Source organism: Vicugna pacos, chromosome 35, assembly GCF_048564905.1.
Source record: "Vicugna pacos chromosome 35, VicPac4, whole genome shotgun sequence".
NCBI classification, from domain to species: Eukaryota; Metazoa; Chordata; class Mammalia; order Artiodactyla; family Camelidae; genus Vicugna; species Vicugna pacos.
Genome location: NC_133021.1, coordinates 23,258,144 through 23,280,600, shown reverse-complemented (window position 1 = coordinate 23,280,600; position 22,457 = coordinate 23,258,144). Strand labels below are relative to the sequence as shown.

The 22,457-nt window shown below is 36.8% G+C and overlaps 1 protein-coding gene across 1 annotated transcript in view; it reads left to right on the top strand.

Annotated features, from left to right (window-relative positions):
• Window positions 1-22,457, top strand: part of SLC39A12 (solute carrier family 39 member 12) — a 64,981-nt gene that overhangs the window by 11,732 nt on the left and 30,792 nt on the right. The window contains 8 exon segments of the mRNA XM_072954982.1: window positions 168-332; window positions 334-379; window positions 6,015-6,187; window positions 10,243-10,414; window positions 16,295-16,373; window positions 16,375-16,463; window positions 19,327-19,481; window positions 21,358-21,465. Coding sequence (XP_072811083.1) covers window positions 168-332; window positions 334-379; window positions 6,015-6,187; window positions 10,243-10,414; window positions 16,295-16,373; window positions 16,375-16,463; window positions 19,327-19,481; window positions 21,358-21,465 — 987 coding nt within the window.

Sequence of the window (22,457 nt, the reverse complement as noted above, 5' to 3'; positions counted from 1 at the left end):
GAGTTCCATCTGAGACTGGGGAATGATGGTGGTTGTATTCCCACAGACAAGTCAATCCTCTTTTAGATGAAGAACTATTTCTTGTCTTTGGGGGAAATCCTAGAGATGTTTTAATCAGAATAACTTCAGAGGTTAAAATTTTCTTTTTACTTTGTCTGTGATTTCAGTGTATGGAAACCAAAATGCTGCAGAAAAAATCTGGAATCCTAAGCAGCGATGGTGCTGATGAAAATACACTTCCTCAGTTGGCAGCGACAGTCATGGCTTTGTCTCTCCAAGGTGTTTGTCTGGGGCAAAGAAGTTTGCCTTCCCCAGGCTATTTATTTATTTTAATATATTTTCAGTTCCTTGAACAGCACAAATACTCTCCACTTATCAGGTAAGAATGCTTTTGGTGAATTCAACTTCCAAGTCACACCTACTAAATATAAACTGCACAAAAAAAACAAGGGCTGAAGTATGGTAATGACTGAATTTGTTCAGACATGTTTTAAATAGCATTTTTTTTTCTCAGCATATAGTAAGACAGCCCAGGGGCCTTTTCAAGGCAAACATGCTATGATATTTGTGTGGTGATAAGGCAAAAATATGCATTCAATTCAGTTTAGCAGGGATGACGAAATTATAGATGGAGAGTCAAAGGGAGAGATTTTTATAATCTACCACTAGGACTAAATGAACATTTTCCTCTTTGGGACAAAGTTCTGGGCCAGGGGTGACAAAGTATTGTGTAGAAGGGAAAAATAGAGTATTCCAATTGGTGCAAGTGGCTTGATAGCAGTTTGTCTGTCATTATAAAAGTAAGTCATCTCATTTTAAATAAAAGTACTGTGTAAAGTATGCATCCTGGCTACATTCGTGACTGCCACCTTTCAGGGATCTAAGATAAAATGAGATGTCAGGAATGGAATCAGAACGTCCGTTTTCCACATTTCTTTGTACTCAACAAGCCTTGAAGAGTGAAATGACTTATTTTTTTTAATCTGTATCAGCACACCCTGCTTTGCACACCAAGGGGACCGGGTGTGTTACAATAGCTGGTACTGCCAAAACACTTCCTCCCGGGAAGTCACAGCATAGAGGAGAGATACAAAGTTTCAAAAGGACCAGCAGCAGACTCATGATCTAGTTACATCTTCCTGTTCTAAAAGGGATCAAGAGCTAGGCGTCACACAGTTCCATGCAGAACTTTCTCTGATTGGTTTGTCCAACACGTGGAATGACAGATGTGTCTTCCTGCAATTCGTTTGTATTTTCTTTAAGAAATGAAAGAAAGAAACTTTCATTAAGATAAAAGTTGAAATACAATTAAATCATGTTACCTAGGTGTCATAATTAGGAAATAGGCCAGGGAAAAGGATGCTATGCCGAGAATGATTTTGACGTGGGAAGCGGGAATTGTGAAGTTCAGATTTCAAGTGATTGAGTGTGAGCAGTCCAGTTTTCGTTCAACTTCAGGAATGCAATGATTCCACTTTTCCAAGAATGTAAAAATGTGTGCCACTGGAAGGCTCAGTCACTCTAGAAATAGGACGAGTCATCAGACTGGAATACAGAACATAGTTAGAGGCCAGCTGTGCTGTAAGATCCAGGCAGATTGTTATTGATTATTGTGGACCCTGGTTTAAAAAAAATCACATAATTGTTCATCAGAGGTATTCATTATCGCCCGTTTGGGCAAAATTCAGCCACTTTGCATTTGAGAACTCAGAATTCCATATCAGAGCACCATTCCATCTCAGTACAATTAGATCCTCATTCCAGATAAAATTTATTGCCACTGATTGTGTTTTTGGATAGGAGGGGGGAAAGTATGCTAGTTTTAAGTGTGTTGTAAAATATGTTTTTATTATAGATATTCTCAAATGTAAACAAAAGGAGAAACACTAATATAGTGAGACAGCTACACAGTCTCCTGCCTCAACAATTATCAGCAAGTGGATAAATCTTGTTTTACATTTGCCTCCCTTCTCTCTCATTACTTATTTTGAAACAAATAATACATCTGTATATACTTCTGTGTGAATCTCTGAAAGAGAAGGATTTTTTTAAAAAAGCATCTCTTACCAATATGGCAGCTAAAAAATTAATGATTCTTTAATATCATTTTAAAACACACCTTTCATGTTCACATTTTTCTGATTTAAAAATGTTTTAAAACATTTTTATTGAACCAGGATCCAATAAGGTCCATAAAATTGTCAGTATGTCTCTGAAGTCTTTTTTATAGGTGTTAACGCCCTTCCCCTCCACCCTTATCTTCTTTATTTTGTTGCAAATTTTTTTGTCAGAATTAAAAAGGGATTGTTTTATCCCATCTGGCTTTTGCTGACTGCATTCCTATTCATTTAACATGTGTTTCTATGCACTATGTTTCATATATGTTGATTTTTTAATTTCATTTTTTTATTGAAGTGTAGTTGATTTACAATGTTAGTTTTAGGTTGCATATTGATTTTTATATGTAGAGGCTTGGATACTTTTAGGTTATTTATTTATCTGGGGGTACCATCTTAGAGTTGGTATCTCCCATCAATGGCACGTAACATCTGCTTGTCTCTTTCCAAGAAGTTACAAGCTATGGATGTTCATCACCTAGATGATGAATTGTTTGGGACTTACCCAATGGTCGTCTTCCTAATCTCTGTTTTTCATTTATCAGTATAATAATTCTATGGTGGAAAACCTTCCCCTCACCACAATTTCATTTTACCGAGGTTCTTAAAGGAACGTGAGGATGCATTCATGATTCTTTAGTTTACTACTTTTCAGAATAATAACATCTTTTCCTTGCATCCTTCAAAGAAGAATGATGAGCTTGTCTTTTTATATCACTATGATTTCATATCTCTCAATCTATTGCCTTTACTGTCTTACTGGTGTTCAGATCATTCTGTCTTTGACCAGTGGAATCTTACTTAAGGTGACTCTAAGTCCTCTTCACAAAACCTTTAGACTTTTTGTATCCTAACCCTTGATCTCCAGTTTAAGATATTCCAGGTTCATCTTGTACATTTTCTGCCTACATCTGGGATAAGTTATTTCTCCAAATACTTTTGATTTTTGTATAAATCAGTTAATCAAACTTTTCTCTAACTGCTTTCGGATTTTGAGTTACAGTTAAGAAATTTCCCATATTCCTAGGTTATAGAGGAAGTTAACTTGAGTTTTCTTCTAGTACTTCTATGTTTGCATTTCTGACCCCCTTAGGATTAATTCTGGTGCATGTTGTGAGGATTAGATCCAGTTAATTTTTCTATATGACTATGTAGTTTTCTTTATACCTTTGATGTAAAATGCAATGGAAATTATTTCCTCCATTGATTTGAGATGCTGCTTTTGCATACTAAAAGGATAAATGTAATCAGGTCTGTTTCTGTTTTCTATTGTGTTCTTTTGGCACTTGTCTATCCATGTACCATTACTGTGCTGTTTTACTTTAAGGGCTTTATGGTATATTTTACTTTCTGAATAGAGCTAGCCTTCTTCACTGTTCTTCTTTCCAGGGTTTTCTTGGCTTGTTCATTCTTCCTAACAAATATCATGTAACTATTAAGCTCTGAGGGGAAAACCCTATGATAATTTTATTATAATTACAAAAAAAGTTGTTAAATAACTTATGAGAAATGACATTTATAAGATGTTGAATTTTTATATGCCCTAATATGTCTTTCCATTTGTTCATGTCAACATGTGTGTTTTTGTAGAGTGTCCCTCACATAAGTTTTAGACAATTTTGGCTACATTTATGCCTAAGCATTTCACTTTCTTTTTGTCTCTCTTAACTGAGGTCCTCTGTTTCATTATAGCTTCTAACTGGTCTTTGCCTATATAAAGTTTAGTGATTTTTTTAGATTAATTTCATAAACTGAATAAAATATAATTATTTTATTCTTGCCATAATTTTTGTTTATTTGTTTGTTTTTAATTTTAGGGGGGAGGTAGTTAGGTTTATTTATTTATTTATTTTTAATGGAGGTACTGGGGAGTGAACCCAGGACCTCATGCGTGCTAAGCATGCACTCTACCATGGAGCCATACCATCCACCCTTCTTGCCATAAGGGTTTTCAGATATATAATTATACCATCAACAAATAGGTATAGTTTTGCATCTTCTTTTTTAATTCATGTGTTCCTGTTTTCTCTGTCATCTAATTACATTGGTTAATAACCCCAATAAAATGGTAAATATTTTGAAGATGGTCTGCACCCTTACATGTTTTTGACTTTGAAAGAAAAGCTTGTAGTGTTTCTTCACTGAGTTTAGAGAACAAATGATAAAGAAATAAATTTGCGTTTTTTATATTAACTCACCTATTTACATTCCTAGTGCTCTTCATTTCTTCCTATGTAGTCAACTTACCATTCAGGTCATTTCATTTGATGTTTCTTGTCAGGCAGGTAGGTCTACTACTGGTAAATTTTCTCATTCATTGCTCATCTGAGGATAATTTTATTTCACCTTCATTTTTGAAACAGTGTTTTGTTGGATATTAAATTCTTCATTGACAGGTTTGGTTTTGTTTTGTTTTTTCTTTCAGGATTCTTATTCCATTACTTTCTGGCCTCCATTGTTTAGATGGGAGGTCACAATATTAATTGTATTAATATGTGATGAGTTATTCTTCTGTGACTACCTTCAAGATATATCAACAGTTTGACTATGTCTGGGTGTGGATCTTTTATATCTATCTTACTTGATGTCTGATGGACTTCTTCAACATGTAGATTAAGGTTTTTACATCAAATTTGGGAAGCTTTTAGCCATTATTTTCTCCATTTTTTTTATTTTCTGCTTCTTTCTCTTTGTCCTCTCTCAGTGACTACCATTAAATACAGGTCAGTATACTTGCTGCTTTCCACAGGTCTCTGAGACTTGTTCTCTTTCCTCCCTCTGTTCTTCAGATTGGATTACGTCTATTAATTTATCTTCCTGTTCGATAATTCTTTCTTCTACCATCTCAATAAGCTGTTGTACTCTAGTAAATTTTTCATTTCACTTATTCTGTTCTTTAACTCTACAATTTCCATTTAGACTTTTGTATAACTTTTATCTGATTGAAAATTGCTATTTGTTAATTTATTATTGTCATCCTTTAGTTTCTCAAATGTAATTTTCTCTAGTTCCTTGAACATACTTGAACATAATGGCCACTTTGAAGTCTCTGTCTGCTGAATCCAACATCTGGGAATACTCAGAGATATATTTCTTGACTGCTTTTTTTCATCCTGACTCTGGGGCACACTTTCCCATTTCTTTGTAGGTCTCATAACTTTTTGTTGAAACTGGTCATTTAAAATAAAGTATTGTAGTAACTCTAGTTTGTAATTTTTCTATTACTGGTGGTAACATTTAGGAAAATACCAGGGATATTTTTTTCACAAGTAAGAAGATAAATAAATCCAAAGAAATTCACCATTATGTTCAGTTATTCTCTGTATCAATTAATTTTTAAAAACCTACAGCTGTAGCAAGGGAAACAAAACTGCGATCTATAAATTGACAACCATGCCACAATAGCATTAGAAAACGAGGTTTAGTTTGTCCCCACAATCTCATTCCTTTTCATTTCCTTTCTCTTTTTTGTGTTAAACACTTAAGGGGAAAATAATTCGATTGGCTTTACATTAAAGTTATAGGTAACCTACTAAGGATGTATAGTGCCAAGGAAATAAATTTTCTAAGAATTAATTCAGTTTCATCTCTTGTTTACATTTTTATACACCTAGACAAAGAATTAGTTGACTTACCAGAAAGCACTCCTTTTATGGAATTACTCATTTCATCATGGTTCAGCCCTCAAGCTTAGCCAAGATCTTGTGAAGGAATCAATATTCATGTGAAGTATAAATGGTCTTTATTCTTGTTCAGAATAAAATCTTGACTTTTCATTAGAACTTGGAAAATTTTGCTTAGTAAAATGTCTATTCTGTGGCCATCTGAAATAGTGGCTATTCTGAAACTGGCCTGTCTTTATTCTGTGTGACACCAGATTTTGTATGAAATTTCTAGAACTAGACCAACTCCTCAACATTCTCTGGACTAAAAGTACCTGTATCAGAAAAGATAAAATCCATCAACTTCAAAGGGAACGAAACAACCCAACAATCCGTGATTGGGACTACCCTCATCTCTCTGTATCCATGGACCAAGAGTCAGAGGATGCTCCAGCTTCCTGGGATCAGGTATTGGCATTATTCCTCTTGTACCATCATTTGCTACTGAGAAAAGAAGTAGCTGTGACAATTCTGTAAGAGTTGTAAAAAACTTAAGGGGTAATGTGTATTTCCTTAAATGTAAAAACTATTCTAGTTCCACAGTGGGGTCAGGGTTTGTTTTTTGTTTTTTTGGTTTTTTCTTTTACAAGTGAATCTTTGCAGACATAAACTTGAGGCCAAGCTATTTAGGAGAATTATATATATATATTGCTCTTTTGTCAATTGGGTCCATATTGAAGGCATGAATTATTAATTCAGCAAATATATTTGAGCATCTACTATGTGAATCACCATTGTGGGCACAAAGGGTAAAGTATTGAACAAAAACAGGAGCAATGGAGCCAACAGGGCAGTAGGAGGCTATGGACATAATATAAAAACTTCCAATGCATGAACACTTTGAAGTTAGGTTGGATTATGAAGAGATTACTTTGGGTTGTGAACAACAGAGGAATATTTGTATCGACTGAGAAGGTTTTGGAGGAAAGGTAATACATGAGCCTATTTATCTCCTGATTTCCTGAAGTTGTGTTCCAAAGTACATTCACTGGCCTACCTACGTAATTCTTGGAAAGGGTTGCTCTGGTCCATTCTGTTTGGGAAAACTGGAGATGTATATTGCACTGTAGCATATTAAAGTATCTGGGGAGGTCCTTTCATAAATACAATTTTTTAGTCTTATTGAATCAAGTATTTTTCAAACACTGACTATAGAAACCTTCCCTGCCCTAATTATTTAAGATCTTGAAAAATTGATATTCCATGATAATGGCTTACATTGATTGAGTCCTTCCTATCTGTTGGACACTGCATAATTTCATCTGCAGTTCTTCATTTAATTATTACCAACAACTATATGAGATTAGGTTATATGCATCCTGTGGATGAGGAAATTGAGGCATGGAGCTAACAAGTGGTTCCTTAAGGTCACAGAAACTAAGGGTCTATACATAGGTTATCTGATAGCATATTCTGTGCTCTTAACAACTATGCTATTATTTGAGAAGTGTTGATTTAAAGAAATAAAACTATTTTTGTCATTTGTATTTTAGATGAGTTAATAGTCTTATTAAGCATAATCTGTATTTTAAAAGAGCAAAATTTCTTACATATTCCTAACAATATTGAAGGTTGTTCCTGCAAGTTTTGAATACATGATTGGACAGTATCACATATTTTTCTTACTATATATTTTAAAAGAGTGAACTTCTGTTAATTATGCTGTATATAAAAGGCATCAATTAAAATTGATTCTTTCAAACTCACACTTAGTGTATTCAACTGAAGGTAACAAGAGTTGATGCCTATATGAATCCTTGTTTGTAAAGTCTCCTTTAATGTTCCTTCAGGGCCAGCTCTTAGGAAGGGAAGACATTTGTCTGATGGAGACCCTATTTGCATAAAGAGTATAAGGTTATTTCTTAAAATGTAGGGGTATTTAAGGCACACATCTTCTACTTAAGACATACATCTTCTAAGAACAGTAATAATCATTTCCTGTGCTGACTATGAAAAAGAAACAGAGCAACCTCTTTCTCAGTCCTTCTCTGTTTCAACATGTCACTTTCTTTGTGGATCTTGAGGGGACCCTTAAGGTAGGATATTAAATCTGAAGATTCTGCGTATATTATTTAGATCAGCGATTCTCAAAGTGTTGTCTGTGGACCAGCAGCTCAGCAGCACCCGGGATCTTGTTGGAAATGAGAATTCTTAGGCCCCCTCCCAGAATCTACTGAATCATAAACTCTGATTGTGGAGTGAGGCACTCTGACTTTTAACAAGTCCTCTGAGTGATTATCAAAACTCAAGTTCAGGAAGCGGCACTTCAGAATATGTGTGGAAAGTTTCCCCAGAAGTCTGATGACATCAACACAAGGGTGCAAGTATACTGAAGTTTTATGGAGATGAATAAAGATAATTTTAAAGATTATTGGCTGGAGATTCTAAATTTACATACTGTTTCCTTTATTAAAAATATTTTGTGTACCAAAGTGTTATAGAACATGATTAATCACTTTTCAGGACATTTGTGTGAGTGATTTCAGAAGAAATCTAATACAACAATAACCTAAATAGCACAGGAGCAGCACGTAAGTATCAAGGACATAGACGCTTATGATAGAATAACCTTACTCCACGAGAAGGTATTCTCAGACTAGAAACTATTCAAATCCTTGACAATGAACAGGAAAGAGATGCATGGCATTACATTCATGTTTATTTCTCCACTCTTTTATTTCCCAGGCATTTTTCAACATGAATATTTATTATGAAGGATTCTTCATCAAAATTTTGTTGTTAGTTTACCCTTATTGTTGTATTTTTAATGATGAGGTAACTATAGTCCACGAATAATAAGTGGTGCAAAAGAGGATATTGTCTTGGGTGCAAATTTTTTGATAAAAGGAAAAAAAATCACAGATTTAGCTTTCTGTTATTGTTTCTTTTAGTGGAGAACTTTTGGAGTTCTTGCCCAATCCCTTCCTGAGAAATGCCTTCCTGACTCACAGGGCTGAGTCCAGGAGCCATATATGAAGGGCATAATCCCCCCTCCTATCCTGGGGGCAAAACTGATGGAGTCCAATGAACATCTCATCCAAGAAAACCCATCCATGGCTGGGCCAAACCAGGCATATTTATCAGGACTTGCAGACTCAATCCAATCTTAGGTTCTTGGACTGAAAGGTCACTTTAGAATTGGGGCCTATATGGCCATGTGTTTATTAAAAGAGAGAAAGCCAGACTGAAAGGAAATAGATTCCTGCAGTGGGAAACAGAAAGGAGACAAGACTGAGCCCTGAAGAGATAAAGAAAAATATCTAATTCTAATTTTCCAGCTTCTGCTTGTGTTCCTCTTGAGATGTGCAATCCTTTTAATCTCAGACATCCCCCACTATCTTAATACATTCTCCTCTTGGTGTCTGCTGGTTTGAGTGGGTTGTGTTTTATGCAGCCAAACATTTCCTGATCAAGATTAAACCTTTTTACTCTTGGAGTCATCCCAAAGGAGTTCTTGGTGGAAAAACCAGCACATGTGTCATCATTATTTTCTGATTAGTCATGTGCCTTTGTTAAAAGCTCCTACATTCTATAGCATGGCAACTCAGACAATCCTCATACATCACTTTAAAAAAAATACTTTGTTGTAACTAAAGATCACAATGATCTTGCATTGGGGCCATCTTTCAGTAGAAGACAGCCATTCTGCTAGTAAAACTATACACCATTCTCATCCACATATTAAAACTATTCAGTGTAATTTTTGATACACAAAATGTCAGCACATAACATGTCTAAGATGGACAAAGGCTTTGAGGTAGCTTTTAGGGACCTGTTTCATATGTTGTTTGTTTATACTTATTCTCTCTCATAAATACACCTATTCAGTATGAAAAAATTGCAAAGATCTGAATCAAAATTAGTGAAATCAGTAGGCACTAATGATGATTCCAATTGCTTTTGTGGAGAAGGGATGTCAAGGGACAGAGGGAGCCATATCATTTAATGTTTACACACTGGCTAACGACACAGCCTTCACTTTTTAAAATATTACCTTTACTTTTATTGTTTTTGAAAATGCATGTTGCCTACCCAGGCTTATTAAATCAGAGATATTAAAGACAATGATCTCCTTACCTTTAGAGTTCCTGTTTATCATATGAAATTTTAGCTTTGTTAATACAAAGACTCCCAAGAGAATCAAGGCTTCCTTAGGCTGCTGGTTAGAACATCATCCAACACATCATAAAACATAGTGCATCTTTTCAGGAAAGAAAAAAGTGTGCAAAACTTGTACTACATAGTACTCAAAACGACAGCGAGGTGCAGCTGACTTTGATCAGATATTAAAAACAATCCTTGGGAATTATTCATGGACAAAAGGTTGCAGGGAAACACGCATGGTAATGGCTCCATGTGTTGATGAGCCATCCCATTTAGTTCTGGCTCCTGCAGGATGGCAGCTGATGGGGAATTTGATTCACTGCTGAGGTTGGTAACCATGCATGTTCTTCCTTGGACAGACTTGCTTCTCTGCTGGGCAGTTGGTGGAGATATTTCTACAGAACAGGCGTTCCCCCATTTCTAAGGAGGACTTTAAGCAAATGAGTCCGGGAATCATCCAGCAGTTGCTCAGCTGTTCTTGCCAGCTGCCCCAAGGCCTACAAGCACAGCTGTCACCCACCACTGTGGAGAGTAAGTTCTGATTCTTCTCTCAGAAAACTAATGCACATGATGTGTATAGTAATAACGGTAAAGGAAGGACACTTACCACATACCTGGCACTGTTCTAAGCATTTTGCCTTTATCAACGTATTTAGTCCTCACAACAATGCTACCAACTAGATATTATTACCCCCACTTTGGAGATGTGGAAACTGAGGCTTATAGTGTTTAAGTGACTGGTCCAGAGACACACAGCTGGTTAGTGATAGAGCCGGGATTCAAACCCAGGCAAGCTGGCCCCGTGATCTTTATTTTTAACCACCTATGCTATGCTATGCTACCTTTCAATTAATATTTTATATTTTGTGTATAACTTATATAAATTGATTTTGTATCCTATATTTGACTCTGTCATGGAAGTTGACATTGACCCCTATATTTGACTCAATTGTGGATCAGCTTAGCAGTCCATGGTTGAGAAGTGGCGTGGTATAAAAGAAAGAACATCATTGTGGGGATCAGAAATGATGAGTCGAGTCATGCCTTCCATCTTCAGCCAACCCTGAGATCTTAAGCGTTCTCTATTTCCCAAGCCTGTTTCTTTCTCTGCACTGTGGGAAAGCAGCGATCCTACAGGGCTTCCCATCCTTTCACATGGCAAGGCACATAGGAAAAAAATGCAGGCACATTGGGGTAAGCCACAGAGGCTGCTCCAGGATGGAGGTGACCAGTGCATGGAGGTGACCAGTGCATGGAGGTGCCAACCTCCCAAATGTGACTAAAAGCCCCAAGAAATTAAGGGGTCAATATTCACACTCACTTGTAACCCGTAACATCATTGAAGTAGGTGACCTGTACCGTAAGACTTCACAGGGTACCAGTGATGTTCCAATGGGATGATACGTACAGAAACATGTTCTGTGAATGTAAAGCACCTTTTATTTAAAAGACAAAAACAAAATGGTGGCCTAAGAACATCTATGATGGATAGTAAAAATATGACAGTTAACCATATTCTTTTTTTTCTTTTTTAACATTTTTTATTGATTTATAATCATTTTACAATGTTGTGTCAAATTCCAGTGTAGAGCACAATTTTTCAGTCATACATGAACATATATATATTCATTGTCATATTTTTTCCTCTGTGAGCTACCATAAGATCTTGTATATATTTCCCTGTGCTATACAGTATAATCTTGTTTATCTATTCTACAATTTTGAAATCCCATCTATCCTTTCCCACCCTCTGCCCCCTTGGCAACCACAAGTTTGTTTTCTATGTTTATGAGTCTATTTCTCTTTTGTATTCATGCTTTGTTTTTTTTGTTGTTGTTTTTGTTTTTGTTTTAGATTCCACATATGAGCGATCTCATATGGTATTTTTCTTTCTCTTTCTGGCTTACTTCACTTAGAATGACATTCTCCAGGAGCATCCATGTTGCTGCAAATGGCATTATGTTGTCGGTTTTTATGGCTGAGTAGTACTCCATTGTATAAATATACCACATCTTCTTTATCCAGTCATCCTTTGATGGACATTTAGGCTGTTTCCATGTCTTGGCTATTGTAAATAGTGCTGCTATGAACATTGGGGTGCAGGCATCATCCTGAAGTAGAGTTCCTTCTGGATATAAGCCCAGGAGCGGGATTCCTAGGTCATATGGTAAGTCTATTCCTAGTCTTCTGAGGAATCTCCATACTGTTTTCCACAATGCCTGCACCATACTATAGAGCTACAGTCATCAAGACAGCATGGTATTGGTACAAAAACAGACATACAGACCAATGGAACAGAATAGAGAGCCCAGAAATGAGCCCACAAACTTTTGGTCAGCTAATCTTCAACAAAGTAGGCAAGAATATACAATGGAATAAACAGTCTCTTCAGCAAATGGTGCTGGGAAAACTGGACAGCAGCATGTAAAACAATGAAGCTTGAATAGTCCCTTACACCATACACAAAAATCAACTCAAAATGGATCAAAGACTTAAACATAAGACAAGATACAATAAACCTCCTGGAGGAAAATATAGGCAAAACATTATCTGACATACATCTCAAAAATTTTCTCCTAGAAGAAATACAAGCAAGAATAAACAAATGGGACCTAATGAAACTTACAAGCTTCTGCACAGTGAAGGAAACCATAAGTAAGACAAAAAGATAACCGAAGGAATGGGAAAAAATTTTTGCTAATGAAACCGACAAAGGCTTGATCTCCAGAATATATAAGCAGCTCATATGACTGTATAAGAAAAAAATAAACAACCCAATCCGAAAATGGGCAGAAAACCTAAACAAGCAATTCCCCAAGGAAGACATACATATTCTTTTATTTTTTATCCTTTTAATGTTTTTAATATATTTTTATTGAAGTATAGTCAGTTTATAATGTTGTGTCAATTTCTGGTGTACAGCATAATGCTTCAGTCTATAGGAACATACATATATTTGTTTTCATATTCTTTTTCACCCTAAGTTACTAACAAGACATTGAATATAGTTCCCTGTGCTATACAGTATGAACTTGTTAATTAACCATATTTAAACTATTATACAATGAGTTTAAAAAGGGAGAAATAAAAATTTTCAACAAATGTGAAAAATATCCACACCAAGAATCAAATAAATGAAAAAAATGTAAAACATCATAGAGAAGCTATCTTTCTTACACTGAACTACTAAAGATTAAAAGTAATAAAAACACACAAAATTGAAAACCAGGAGAGAGATGAGAAATAGGCTGTTGCTTATGCTGATGGGACTTGACTTTGTATAACTTTTTTGGAAAGTAATTCAACAGTCTATCCTGAAAGCCCAAAAGTGCTCCTAGTTTTTGAGCCAGCAGTTTTACCTACACTGATGAACTCATCTACAGAACAGAAACACACTTGAAGACATACTAAGCAATCTTACAGTTACCGAGGGAAAGGGGTTGGGAAGGGATAAATTTGGGAGTTTGAGATTTGTAAATGATAACCACTATATATAAAAATAGATTAAAAACAAATTTCTTCTGTATAGCACATGGAACTATATTCAATATCTTGTAATAACCTTTAATGAAAAAGACTATGAAAATGAATATATGTGTGTATGCGTGTGCGCCCACACTCACACACACAGACTGGAACATTATGCTGTAAACCAGAAACTGACACATTGTAACTGACTATACTTAGGTTAAAAAAAAAATTCTACCTCTAAAAAAAATAATAAAATATTACCATTGATTTGAGGGCCTTACTTTTTTTTTTCAGAACTACTTTTCTTTCTCCTTGATGTAGTCTGTGATGCCCATCACAGTAGAATTGTTCAGCTACTTATTTCTAACTTATAATGGATTCTGCAGCATCAGGTGTCTCATTAGAAGGCTGTGAACTAAAATATGCCAGGTCTATGAGAGGGAAAAAGCTTCATTAAGAGTGAGCAGCTAAATAATTCAACAGCTTGTGGTCAGGGAGAGTGACTCAAAAATGGATGAGTGGGACAGAACCGTGGCACCTGGGAGATTCTGTTTTTATGTTCCCACTATCTGGCATGGTGTCTAGTAAGAGAGGCCATTCCAAAACAGGGTTTTGGACTGAAGATCCTTGAAAAAAGTTTTATTCCCCTTTTATCCTGTTTTTTGTTTTTTTGTTTTTTTGTTTGGAGTGGGGAGGTAATTAGGTTTATTTATTTATTTATTTTTAATGGGGGTACTGGGGATTGAACCCAGGACCTCGTGTATGCTAAGCATGCACTCCACCACTGAACTATACCCTCCCCCCAATTTTCTGCTAACTTTTTGGGAGGTAATTAGGTTTATTTATTTATTTAATGGAGGCACTCAGGATTGTACCCAGGAACTCGTGCATGCTAAGCACGTGCTCTACCACTGAGCTAGACCCTCTCCCCTTATTCCCCCTGTAATTAACTTCTAGGCCCTTCTAGGAAATAATCTTCTTGAGAAAAATCCAAACAAGCCATATTCAACTAAAGAACCTAGAAAAACATCACTGTCCTCAATAAAACATGCTGCATTCTATAACTAAAGAGAAGGGCTTGCATTGGCCTTTTGAAATTGTAGGAATGTAAGATGTCATAATTAAAAGAGAAAGCCACAAGAAGACATCATTAAAAAAACACTGTTCACTCTGCTGAAACTCAACCCCTAAGTGCGACCTTCAGCTGAATCTCCAGGAAAGAATGTGATGGTTTCAGACCTATGCCAAGAAGCTGCTCAGAACTGCCTAAGATCTTAATTACAGGTCAAGTTCTGTTGTCATGTTGGGAAACATTTATATGGAACCTGACTCCAGTCAAGATGGCATGACACTGTGTAGGGACCTGGGGCAAGTGAGCAGAGACTGAGGGCCACAAAAGTCAGAGAGTTTATGGTTTTCAGACCGTTCTTGACACACGAGAGCAGGTAAACTCTGACTCACACATCAAAACCTAGAAAGATTTATAAGCTCTAGAGGAATGAACCGTCCATTCTCTCTTTCAAAACCCCAGGACAAAGAGGAAAGTGAAAGAAACGAAGAACTTGAAACTTTGCCTTTTGTTTGGAAAATGTCAGCCGCTAATTTGTCCTTGTGAGTTCTTGACACTTTATGATCTTTTGTAGCCACCATAAGAATGTAGTGACTTCGAATTATTAGACACTCAGGTGCTCATGTTTAAAACTCAAATGTCTTTAATTTATGTGTTAGTTGAGAAGAATGATATTCCTACTCAGAGTCTATTTGTGGAAGAGTGGGATATGAAACTTGGTTAAATATCTCCAGGGGTGTTTTTATAACATAGGTATTTTTACTAAATTAGAGCACGATAAAACTTCAAGGCAGGTGTAGGATTATTCCAAACTATTTTTGTTATTTTTTTAAACATGGTTAAAAATTAAAACCTTAAAACCTTCTATCCAATGTAGCACTCACATGCAGCAGCATGGATGGACCTAGAGATTATCATAAGTGAAGTAAGTCAGGCAGAGAAAGACAAATATCATATGATACCACTTACATGTGGCATCTAAAATAATGATACAAATTTTATTTATAAACCAAAATAGACTTACAAACTAGAGAAAACAGACTATGATTACCAAAGGGAAAAGGGCTGGGAAGTTTAACATAGGAGTTTGGGATTAATAGATATACAGTACTATATATAAAATAGACAACAAAGTCCTACTGTACAGCACAAGGAACTATATTCAATACTTTGTAATAGCCTATAATGGAAATGAATATGAAAAGGAATTCATATATATGTATAAATGAATCATTATGCTGAATGCCAGAAATTGACACAACCTTGTAAATCGACTATACTCCAATTAAAAAAAAAATTCTGTGTCTGCTAATCCCCAACCCCTAATTTATCCCTCCCCACCCTTTCCCCTTTGGTAACCATAGCTTGTTTCCTTTGTCTGTGAGTTTGTTTTTGGTTTATAAATAAAATTTGTGTCTTTTTTTAGATTCCACATGTAAGTGATATCATGTGATATTTGTCTTTGTCTGACTGACTTCACCCAGTATGATCCTCTTAGCAGACACACATTGCTATGTATGGAATGGATAAACAACAGGGGCCTGCTGTCTAGCACAGGGAACTATATTCAACGTCTTGTAATAGCATAAAATGGAAAAGACATATAATATTTTATTAATACATGATTTATTAATCATTAATTAATAACATGTAATCTGAAAAAAAAGTATGAATGTATATGTATAACTGAATCACTTTGCTGAGCACCTGAAACTAACATAGAGAATCAGTGACCCTTTAATAACACAGCAGTCACAAACAATTTCACGTGCCTCCCCATCGTATTACAAGACGGAGTCTTCTTGGCATGTTCGCTAGCAGAGGCGCCCACAGAGGGCTCTGGCCGTCTTTGCAATCTCCTTCTGACCTAGAATATGGCTTCAGCGCAATGGCCGTGATGCTGCTGATGCTGGGCTCCAAGCTAGGGACAAGTCTGATCCTTTTCCACAGCTGAGGAGAGCTACGGGCTCATTTTACAGCTGTTTGTGGGCCTGGCCGTGGGGACACTTTCCGGGGATGCTCTGCTCCACCTCATCCCTCAGATAAGCTGCTCTTGTCCGCTTCGATGACGTGTTTCTAATTTCTCTTTACCTTTAGCCACTGGAGGTGTGTATGCACCATTTCACAGTGACTTGGATGCCTAGAGACAGTGGCCTGTGTTCTCCTCAGAAATCAGTGTTATTCCCCCAAAGTCCTTGCAGGAGCAAAGAGATGATCAACCATAAAATTCACCATATTGCTCTTACTTCTGAAATTAAAAAAGTAGGTGGTCAAATATAGATTCCGACTAAGAAAACTCCAGGAAGTGTACAGTCAGTATCTACAAGTAAAAATGAATAGACTGTAAGATGCACTTGTCTTTCTCCCGTTGCCTCAAGCCTCACAAATTCCACCCTCTGCCCGTCTCTGCTGTCTTTCCTGCCCCAGAAGTTTGTATCTCCTCCTGCATCAGCTCCCTTGCAGGCTGGATTGTTGTTTGAGGTCCCTTATTAGGGACACAACAGAAAAGCCAGGGTGGGAGGAGAGAGTGGCAGGGGTATTGCTTCCCCACTGCCCTCCCTCTGGTACTTATTCTCGAAGCAGCTGATTACCTGCAATATTACTGCTCCCCAGCTCCACTTCCCACTGAGCTTCAGTAACATTGTTTCCAACCTTTGCCCTTTGCCCTTTCAGACCTAAGAGAGGTAATGACTTCCTGGGACTGCTCGTTTCTGAGTGTCTCATTATTCCTCGTTTATACCCTTGACCCTGCCCACACCTCTGGTCATAGCACCAGCATTAACCTCTCTTCATCTGAACCATCAAAATGAATTTCTGTTTCTTGCCCAGCTATTAGCACCTAGATTTCCTTTAAGAAACATGCAAGCTCCAGGAAGCTGGCTCTCTGCTGGAGTCTTCTGAGGCTCTCTATTGATCAGAAATAAAAGGACTAGGACCTGAGATGCAAAAGAGTTCAGGGAGAAGTGTCTTCAGATGAGGTTACCCATTCCTTCTCAGATCGCTTATGATGGATAATGATGAGCAAATGATTTCCCCTCTCCTGCAAAGCCTGAGATGTTAAAATTTTCCACAAGCCCCTGGCAATTTCCTCCAGGGTCACTCTTGTTGCTTAGAGGCTCCACAGTTATTAGATTTTCTGAAAATTGCAAAGTGAGCATTGGAGAAATGAAACAAACCACTATTAGTCTTAATTTCCCTTGTAATCTAATTTTCTGGAAATATTTCAGGGCTTATTGGCTGGAGGCAGTGGCCTAAGCCTGTTTCTAGGTCACTGCAGTGGGTACAGAGCTGATCACTGCCCAGGAACCTGGGATACAGCAACTGGATGGATCTTAAAGCTGCCTGGGTCTCCCCCCAGCAGGGGGAGCACACAGCTCAAGGCAGCAGGGGAAGATGTGGGTGGGTGGGACTGTCAGCTGGCCCTATAGAGACATATTACAGAAGGGAACTGAGCTGGGTTTCATTTAGAAGGCAGTCACTTTGAGAAAAGAGACGAGGACAAAAGTTTTTGGGAAGAGGAAGAAAAATGCAATACAAGTGTGGTGGACAGCTAGAAAAATCAGTGGTTCCTGAATCTGGTCCAAGGCAAGTTTAAAGGACTACCCAGAAATGAGAAAATACTGCTGTCATGATTTCCTCTTTTAACTGGCTAAATTTACTCAGTTTTAAGATCGAGATTTTATTCTGTGGGGTTTTCTTCTGTTTTGTGACATTCCAGTGCCCTCTGTTTTGTGAAATGATGGTAATTACAAATACTAGATGGGTGTCCTTCCATTTCTTTACCAAAAGAAAACGTTGACTAACATGGACTTGTTTTCAGTTATGTCCATAAACTCAATGTGTGTATGTAGATCTATATGGATACTCACACATGTACACGTATGTACGTATATGTATACATACTTGTGAATCTACATACATATTCGTATGAGCATATACCCATAGGAGTTCTTTTTCCTTTTTAAAATGTAGTCCTCAGGAACATCCTAAATGTGAAAAACACTGTGCTATTCCCCAAAGTGTCTTCTCCTGGGGAGGCAATGTGATACATAGTGATTTCCTAGCTCACAAGAAATCATGAGGTCAACAATGGAATGAGTCAACCAAGGGGATGAGTCAACTAGAGGAAAATTCCTAAAGCTTTTCTAGTATCCTTTTGTGTCCCAGAGAGCTGACACTATGGCTAGGCATACAGGATGGAAAAGTCTTTCTGGCAGATTTCTTACTGATCTGAACGTTTATTTATTAATCTATTAATGTATTTATGTATTTAATTGGAGTATTTTCCTTTTTTAAAATATATTTTTGTTTTTATTTATTTGTTTTGTTCTGGGGGCAGGTAATTAGGTTTATTTATTTATTTATTTTTTGATGGAGGTGCTGGGAATTGAGCCCAGGACCTTGTGCATGCTAAACACACACTCTACCACTGAGTTACACCCTCCCTTCCTGAACATTTACTAAACCTTGTATTTAACTGCCAGGGGTGCTGGGGAGAGAGAATAAACCCCAGATGAAATGTATCTTTATATTTGTTCTGAATGTAAAAGGCACTGGTTTGTTACAAAGCATTGCTGTGCAAACAGACACGGATTGAACTTCTGAGAAAAAAATTCAGCTAAAGGGCAAATAATGTATGAAAATTTAGGCTACTTGCTGAAAAAACCTTAGGCCATATTCTCCTTGTTAGTAGAAGCTATTCAAAGCTCTCCTCTCTTTTCTCACATCTTATTTGACCCCAGTTACATCACATAGTAGCTGTACTCATGGATGGGCTTTGAATGATTTCAGGTGTCATCATGGGGTTTCCTAGAATGGAAGTTGAATGTATTCCACGGTGGACCTACTAATTAATATTTAGGTCGTCGAAAATTATGTCTTTCTGTCTCTCTCTTTTCTTTTTAGATTCTTGGTTTACGTAAGCAGAAAGCTTCAGAGCTGGGACAGTTCTATGAAAGCAAGGACCATATTTGGAAAATCTTGGGATTAATTGGAGGCATCTATGGATTTTTCTTGATAGAAAAATGTTTTATCCTTCTGGTACCACCAAGTGCTGAGGTATATTTAAAATCTTACTTATCTTTTGCTTGAGGGCATCATGATGTTGATCTTTTATTTCAGAACTACTTGTTCAAAAGGAATTGACATTGTGAGGTTGTCTATAAGGGATGGGGCTCTGATTTCTAGAACACACAGATGATTCTGACAGCTATAAGCCTGAGTGTTAATTTTTTAAACATCTGTTGCTGGCCCATTCATACACTTGTTACAACCTCCCTGGCTAGTTTAGACACAGGAGACCATTTCATGTCTGGGAATGAAGGGGTTTCAAGAGCTAGCTACCAATCTGTGTTTTGGATGTCTTTCCTAACCCGAAACACAGAAACAAGCAAGCAAAAATGTTGGGAAAAAATCCACAAAATTATGCATCATTTTCTACCTTCAGGACATTTAAAATTATGAACACAAGAGGCTCAGGAATGGGAATTATGGCCCATCTTTTTATCAGTTTAAATAATTGCTTTCATTGTGCCTGTATTTGATCAATTTCTGCATATAAAATGAAACGTAAAATGCAATGTGGCTTATTCATAGATTTTTTGTTTCTTGTTGCTCTTATGCATCATCCTATCAGAAAATAGATTAACTCGTTGGGAGAGTGAAAAAGGTAAACACTTGTGAAAAACTCTAGGAGACTAAAATAAACTTCTCTTACAAATCCTGGGGCTCAGCAGTCCTCATGGTTTTCCACGTATTCCCTGACTTTCTACTTGTTCACATACTATAAAACACTTGGGCACAGGGCACACACATCAGTAGTCTTTTAAAATATCTGCATTTGTTGTTTACTATCTGCCCTAGGTTTTTCAAAAATTCTATTTTACGTGTCAAAAATGAGGTGGTTTTCTGGATAGATGGAGGGATGTTAGATGGATTGATGGGTGATAAAATACAAAATGTCCATGGTAGGAAATGGGGGGAGGATACCTGGGTGTTGACATCACAATTCTTTCAGCTCTTCTGTATAGTTGAAACTTTTCATTAAAAATAGATTTTAAACAAAATCCTGTAACATTTTTCTGTTTTAATGAATCAGAGCTGTTATTTGGCCTGGGACCCATGCTAGGATTCTGCAGTCATTCAGAAATTTGGAATCCCAGCTTCAATCCCAGTACGTAGTCTAAAAGTTTAGGAACTTAACCTCCACAAAAGGAGTTCTAATCTAAATAAGCATAAAAAAATAAGATTCTCCATATACACAATAGACTAGTATACCCAGACTGGGAAAACTAAATTCCACAGCCAACATATCAATCTATGCATAGTAATTAGAAATGTAACCAGATGGAAATGAGTGAAAAAAATTCTGAGCATCTCCATGTTAGAATTTTTTTCAGATTGTCCTTGGACTTGTCAGAAAACCTAAAATGAGTTTTAAGAACCTAATTTTAAGATGTATGATACTGGGTAAAATAAAAGCAATGGGAATATTTTAGAAGTTACAAGTACTTTAGTGGGTGGTTATCTTTCTGGAGATATTAATTTAATAATTATGGGGTAAAATACAGTTTCAGTTATCATCCTTTTGGTATCTCCATCAGAAAGAATTCACAATTTAATTTTACAGTAAGTAAAAAAGAGAGTAGAATAAAAAAAGACTGACTACACTGTTTGAGCCTTTGTGAATCATGACTAGAATTTCTGAAGTTGTGTTCTTAAAGTATTCAGAATATGCGTGATATTTTTGGGCAGTCCTGTGCTTCTCCATTTTAGCAAGTGTTTATCCTGATGAAATTCTTCCCAGTCCTCATTTTGTGTCACCCATCACTTTGGCCAATAAGCAAAATGTTAACTAGAACCATGGAATTGACAAAGGCTGCACCTGTGTTCTTCTGGCTTCAGCAACTAATTTTAAACCATCCTCATTCAGCAGGGTGTGTCATTGGTTATTGGGCATGTGGAACATTCCCACCACCTTGCATCCAAGCCTGAATTAAGTGACCAGTCAGGCAGAGGCAAATCTGCTTCCACTATCCAGTTGGTAGGTTATCGATCTCAAGTGTTCTATTGATTTGATTACCTTCTTTCCTTTATTCCTTGATAAATAGATGAAAATCAGTAGGCTAGGTGAATAGAATCCACTCCTGATTTGCCTATTCTTGACCGTGATAAATCCTGTTTGGAAAACTTTGCCAAGCACCTGCAAGCTGTTTTAAACAGTGAAATGCATTTTCCACGGATTCAAGTTGCTGTTCTCTGCACCACTTTGAAACGTGTATAGATCAGATAGACATAATACACATATCCTTAATCACTGTGTTTACATGCTTTCATAAACCAGCCAACCTTGAGCTCTTCCATTCTAAATAATCCTCAGTCATGACCAGGTGAGGCCAAATAAATGCTGAGCAAGGAATTAGTGCATCCAGGAGTCGGGTGCTCATTTCATAACATGGGAGAGAACTTATTCTGCCCAATGAGATGTCTCATTGTAAGTGCCTCCTATTATATTGAATTTTCCATGACAAAATCTTCTATATGAATTCTCAAACCACAACTGCCAATCAGATTCTAAAGAATATTCCTGTTCTAATTCTTAAAGTAACAAGTAAGGGGACAGGAAAATGATGAAAGTACTATATCGTAGTTAAAAAACTTGCCTCCTGTACCCATGGCCTTGGGGTAGGGGGTTACAGTTCAAGAACAGATTCCCGAGTAGGGATTAGTAAACTGTTCTTGAGACATGAACCTGCCCAAACAGAAGTCTGGCAGTAGGCTGCAGATCTAGAGCTGACTCAGAGACAGGGACAAAAATTTTTTCTTTAAAGATAATGATTTGAACAAAAGCCCTGTTATTGTTGAGATACATCATGTGTGGTTTGAAAGAACATAACTTCAAGCTGAAATTAATTTTTAATTCACTTTAATGCTGACTTCTTTCCTTCTGTGGGAATGAAGGGTCCAGAACCCCAAGATGCAAATAAACAAAACTCTGATGCTAACAAATTTAGAACAACTTGACTCCTCAAACTC